The 6,006-nt window shown below is 43.2% G+C and overlaps 1 protein-coding gene across 2 annotated transcripts; it reads left to right on the forward strand.

The window, feature by feature from the left end:
- The first annotated feature begins 2,216 nt into the window (after positions 1-2,216).
- Positions 2,217-5,540, forward strand: LOC147887093 (uncharacterized). Of its 2 annotated transcripts, none has more exons than XM_087394700.1 (4): positions 2,217-2,234; positions 3,521-4,325; positions 4,693-4,848; positions 5,021-5,540. In XM_087394700.1, exons 2-4 carry the CDS (start codon positions 3,534-3,536, stop codon positions 5,258-5,260), a joined length of 1,188 nt encoding a protein of 395 aa, XP_087250826.1. In that variant the 5' UTR covers positions 2,217-2,234; positions 3,521-3,533; the 3' UTR covers positions 5,261-5,540. The 2 variants fall into 2 exon arrangements, with proteins under 2 accessions (XP_087250826.1, XP_087250825.1); XM_087394699.1 differs by lacking the exon at positions 2,217-2,234 and adding an exon at positions 3,151-3,180.
- Positions 5,541-6,006: the final 466 nt, after the last annotated feature.

The raw sequence follows: 6,006 nt of genomic DNA on the forward strand, positions 1-6,006 counted from the left end.
AGGCTGAGGCCTCACTTCAAGGTTGCTGCCCCAAAACAACTCGGAATTATATGAAGCCTTAAATATCAATGGCTCTCAATCGGCGCAGCAAATTAAGGACTGATGGAATGCACAGTGCGCATCTGTCCAAAGTGTGAATACTCTACTCAAGACTCTGCACTCTCTGTAGTAGCTATAGATAAACGGCGAACGTCCGAGCGTTAGTCATGATGGGCATTTGGGCCAGACCGGGGCAAAAAGATTCTGCCGAGAAGTATGTAGGTAAGAGGACACACTTGTGTATATAGGCGATAGAAAAGAAGGTTTTAATATCACAACTCACAGCCAGCACAAAGAGAGAGAGAGAGAGAGAGGTCGTCCTTGGTGCAGTGTGATGGAGCATAGATGGAGCGTAAAGGCTTAACAATTCAGCTTCAATAGTTGAGATATGTTCGTTGGCTGTATAGTTCCGAGCAGCAGAAGATGGAAGTGCCAGGACTGGCGCTCTGATACCAATGAAGTGAAAGGAGAAGGGGAGAGATTTGGCAGAAAGGAGTGAGGAAGGGGAGGAGAGAGAGAGATGAAAGGAAGGGTAGTAGGAGGAGAGAGAGAGAGAGAGAGCGCAGTGGTAGTTAACTTTTCAAGGTCACCTGGAAAATATTCAAGGCGAGATCTGAATGAATTAAATAGAACCTTTGGCTTGGAATGGTTTGGCCTCATCATTATTGAGGAAGGCAAGCAAATGAGAATTGACACCTTCAGGATTTGATTGTGTTAATAGCGATCGATGTCAAATTCATGTTTGTCTTGTCATGAGAAGCAAGCTGACGCTTCAATGCTTAGAGGCCTTTCCCACGCACTGTTGGCTTGGCATTGGGCAAATGCCAAGAGTCCTGGTAGTCAGTAGCTTATCATGGCGTTCGTCCCCACGATTGCAAATCAGCGCAAATATGCTAAGTTATCAAACAACTTTTGGACGTTAGTAACTGCGAACATTCGTCTTTTCCTCAAAAAGGAAGCAGCCTCGTATTGCCCAGGTGGAGACGGAAAATTTTCGTCTCCAAAGGAGCACTTGCAATGCTAGGATTTGGCAACTAGAAAATCGGGGCTAGACGAGGGAATTCAGCATTTTTGGGCAAATTTGCCATCTTAGCATACGTGGGAACGACCTGTCAGAGGACGTTCCCGTGTCAGGGAAAATTCCCAAAACTACCTGGAATCTTCAAAGTCGACCTTGTTCTCACGACTGGCAATCAAAATCGCCACGCCACAAAGTAGCACTGCACCGCCCCTTTGGAGACGGGTTTTTTTGCATTCTTCCCAGGCATTTCGACGCTACCTTCAATCCTGCCAATCCAAACGCTGATCTTTCCTCCTGCGTTGTCAGAATTGTCAGATGATTGAGCATTCAGCCTAGTGGTGTATTCATGGGAACATCTCCCAGCCACTGCCACAGAAAACCTTTGCGTGGGCATTTTTGTTGGGCTAGCAAACGGCGACATTAGGGTAGAATTGGGGTCTCAAAAGGACCTCATAAGGAATGGATTAAGCTAATACCAAGTGAACCCACTATGGTAACCCATGGGCTAAAGGTCCCCTAGCATTTACTCAACTGGCATGGGTACCTTTATTTCGAAATTGATCAACCTTGTTCCTTGGATGGAGGTGGATGGTGGATGAATCAAAGGCCTAGGATGCTCAAATTGGTGGGAGGCACCTTTGGTGGACTCCAAACTGGCAAAGGTTGACAAAATAGAGGTGTAATAAAGGGGGGTAGGTGGCCATTTGTTGTGGACCATTAGATCTTGGATAGATCTAATGGTGGAGATCAAAGAATCAAATGAAGGGCCTAGATTGAGGCGCATTTTGGAGGGTGTAGATGGATCCATTGAGATCAACGGTTGAGATTCAGGCGCATAATGGACGGTGCGGATTTGAGTGACTTTTTCTTATCTCCACCCTTGGATCTCCTTGAGATCAATGGCCCGGATTCCACGCCTTTTCCTTGCATCTCCACCCTTAGGTCTATTTCCAGATGGATGGCTTAAAATGATCCCCCTTCTCTTTTGATCTCATCCATTAGATCCTTGCCATTTTCAAGGGTTTAGATTTGATCCTTCTATCCTTTGATGGTATTCATTGGATCTACACCTTGATCTAATGGCTTAGAGCATTCTACCACAAATTTGAATGTATCCCTTGGATTGTAGATGAGATCAATGGCTGGGAGTGAAGATCATAGGTCTAAACCATGGGTGAGAGGTCTCCCCACCCATAAATGCTCAACATGTCCTTTTGTACACCTCAATGTACCATTGCCCCACACAAAGGAGCACTCTCATTGGTACACCTCAAATCCCTCTCTAATCCCTAGTGGGCAGTGGCATTTTTTAGCATTTTTGAGCGTTGAGCACTGAGTTGTTCTCACGCTCGTCGATTTCTTGAACACTGCAAACCTTTCCATTGTCAAGTAATGGGACTTGTTGTTTGCAGACCTTTGCGTCATCAATGTCTTGCTTGAAAGTTCTGAGCAGCAAATGATGTGCAAGTAGGATGAGGAAAAAGACGAATTACTGTCAGCTAGCCCTGAAATGCCCGAGCAGCAAGTGAAAAATTCCATCTCTATTGGGGCGGTGAAGCGCTGCTTTTTGGCATGGCAGGCAGGAGACTTTGTCGTGGAACTTTGCAAGCATCTGCATTTCCTAGCAATCCCGCTCACATAGCCGTGAGTGGGAACGGGCTCTTATAGGTTGTGGAAGGCATTTAGTTTAGGCTGCAATGTCAGAAAAGGCAAGAATATGCAGTCTGAATTTAGAAGATTTTCCTTTGCCATATGGAAAAATGTGTCCCATGCAAGGGTCAAGCCATGTGCAAAAGTAGCTTGCCAACCTTGCCAACCTAAGAATTTTGGATTGACATTACTGATGTCCACGCAAGCAGATCTCCTCTTACCATTTCGAATAATGACCAGTTGCAGGCATTAAACGAAAGTCTGCATCCATTTTTTTGATGAACTTGAAGCCAAAATGGATTGGCTGGGGGCATTGAATGGAGGATTTTTTACCGATCACAGAAGGGAAACATTTGGTTTTCTTTGCAGGCCCAACAAAATCGAGTGGCCTTGCTTCTCAACCAGTTGAAAACTTGTCAGCCTTAAATGAGTATATCATCTCGCATGGCCTTAGAGATTGCAAGGCAGTGGTAAATTTAAACCTGTGCACGGCTTGGCCCTAAGAATACATATAAACATAGGGCCCATCATAGAGCAAACTTACTGCAGTATGAAATTTAGATTCAAAAGATAAATCTGTGGTTTCGCTCTTTGAACCTGAAAATTTGTTAAGGTGCCTTGAAATATGAATGAAGAATGGAAATTTTCTTAAGAAATAGCCACGAAAAATTATTGTGACTAAGCTCCAACCCTACTAGATCTACCTGAATGAAACTTGGGTAGATTTTGGTCTGTTGTTGCACTGATAAATCACATGCTTCTATTTGTTATTCATTCTTATGCTGTTGGCCATCACTTTTCTTCATGCAGGTCTTCGCTGAATATGGAGACAAAGCTGTTGCTATTTGCAGCAATGGCATGTGTATCAGTAACTCTTGTTTTTTTCAGCTCAAAATCAGACATTGTAGCAGGTAGTGGAACCTTAAAGTCTGCCACTTTTAGATCTCCAGCTTTTACCTTGCGACCTGGAGAAGCTCAAGATAAGCACTATTATGGGGTTCCTTTCCCAAAAGGCCATATTGGCATAAAACGTTTTGACGCAGAAGTGATCGATGAGGATGGGAACTCCATACCTTTGAACGAAGTATACCTTCATCACTGGGTTGTTACAAATTATTATAATCAGTCTGGTAAGCAGAATAGCCATGATGCATCCAGGATTCTGGGAAATGATGGTGTTTGTCCCCATAAAATGCTGAGTCATCTTTTTGGTCTTGGATCTGAGACTCGTCATACAAATACTTATGTTCCTGATCCCTATGGCATTGAAGTCGGAAATCCTGATCTTGCTCCCAATGGAATGGAGGAGTCTTGGCTCCTTAATCTTCATGTCATAGACACACGGGGCACCGTGGACCCATCTGGATGCTTAGAGTGCAGGTGTGATCTTTACAATGTGACAACTGATTCCCATGGGCGCCCCTTACAAGATGGCTATATTGGAGGCATCGATTGTTGTTACGATGAGACCCAATGCCAACTAAAGGAAGGGTATGTTGGTGAAAATAGGACTTACTATCTGCAATATACTGTCCACTACATGGACTGGGATGAAAACATTTTGCCAGTGAAAGTCTACATCCTTGATGTTACGTATGCGGGAGGAAAATGCAAGGTGCGTTTAGAAAATTAGTCATCAGCATTATATGATTTGACGAACATCATAGTTTTACATGCGTAAGAATCCTTGGAATGTGCTAAATGCATTCTGATCTCTGTGCATGTTTCTATATAACCTTTATTTCTTAATTATTATGGTCTCCTTACACTGGGTAGAATTTTCTTCACATTATTCGAAAGATATGGGGTATACAACAGAAAAATGTAGGAGGCAGCCGGCAAAGTCAAATTGATTGTGGGTCATACAGCTCTGTCTCTTTTGCTTGCCCCCCCCTTCCCCGCATCCCTCTGCATCCTTCCCTTTCTTTCTGTGTCTTCCTTTCTGTCAAGTAATCAAATATTAGTTGTGAATTTGTAAACAGGTGGAGTATGATATTCCTTCTTGTGTCTCTGGAATTCATGGAGCTGATTGTGTACATACACAAGAAGCTGTTATGGATATTCCTGTGGGAGGGGACGTTGTCTACATTGTTGCACATCAACATGCTGGAGGAATTGGTGCTGCGATTTACGGTGAAGTATGTCATGATAATAATAATTTCATGGTTGATCTTCTATCTTCAGCATTGTCTGTTTAATGGCAGAAAATGGATAACATGGTTGATTTTAGGAAGCAAGGAAAATGTTCGTATAATTATGTTTCATAATGGTACTGATTAATGAATCCTGACTTGATTCGTTTCCTGGAAGGGTGGACGTGAGATATGTACATCCATACCAATTTATGGCAACGGCACAGAAGCTGGCAATGAAGCTGGTCACATTGTTGGCATGACTACTTGTTACCCAGAATCTGGCTCTTTGAAGGTTTCAAGCGGAGAGAGTCTGCGGATACATTCCAATTACAGCAGAATGACTGATCACACTGGGGTCATGGGCCTGGTTTACATGCTTGTAGGCCCTAGTCCTGCAACCAGACGTATTACCTAGAAGAAATGGGTATACCCAGTGTTTCTGGTCATCTGTTGTTTCCAGTGTAGCACGACTTGTGTACCTGGGAAACTGTGTTAGTATGGATAGTACCCTATCAAGCTCATGAATTTTCACATGATCAGAAAGCATGGAAGGCAATGAATCATGAGCAGATAATAATACCCCCCTTGCATTACATTTTGCCCAAGGTCGGGGTTCTTATATCTGTATTCCCATTCATTCCTCTTTGCATGTTCAGTTCTAATGATTTTGAGCCAGCATGTATATGTTAAATACACTGGATGGAAAGTTCTACAGTTGGAAATTTAGCTTTAAATCTACACGTCTGCTAGCTGAAATCTTAAAATAGATATCTCCTTTTTGTTGCTTTTAAGACAAATTGTACAGGCTCTCTCTCTCTCTCTCTCTCTCTCTCTCTCTCTCTCTCTCTCTCATGCATGCTGGGTTCAAATTACTCCTTGGCTAACGAAAATCTTGGCAAACTTGCTCAAATCTGCCCTGTATTCGAAAGATAATGGTGCCAGATATCCGATATAAGTTTTAAAGCACTTTAAACAACAGTCACTGATAGGAACCACCATCTAAGGTGTCTCAAAAATTACCACAAATCGGAAGGAGAATTATGCAAAACAGACCGAAAGACCCCAATATAGAACCCTAAGGCTCAATCTCACCCTAGCAGACCATTTCCAGCGCCAGAATTGGACAGTCTCCACCGTGAATAGCTAGGGCTGCTGCCATCT

The sequence above is a fragment of the Dipteris shenzhenensis genome, chromosome 23, assembly GCF_047967505.1.
Source record: "Dipteris shenzhenensis isolate YYH24624 ecotype China chromosome 23, Dip_SZ_1.0, whole genome shotgun sequence".
Taxonomy (NCBI): domain Eukaryota; kingdom Viridiplantae; phylum Streptophyta; class Polypodiopsida; order Gleicheniales; family Dipteridaceae; genus Dipteris; species Dipteris shenzhenensis.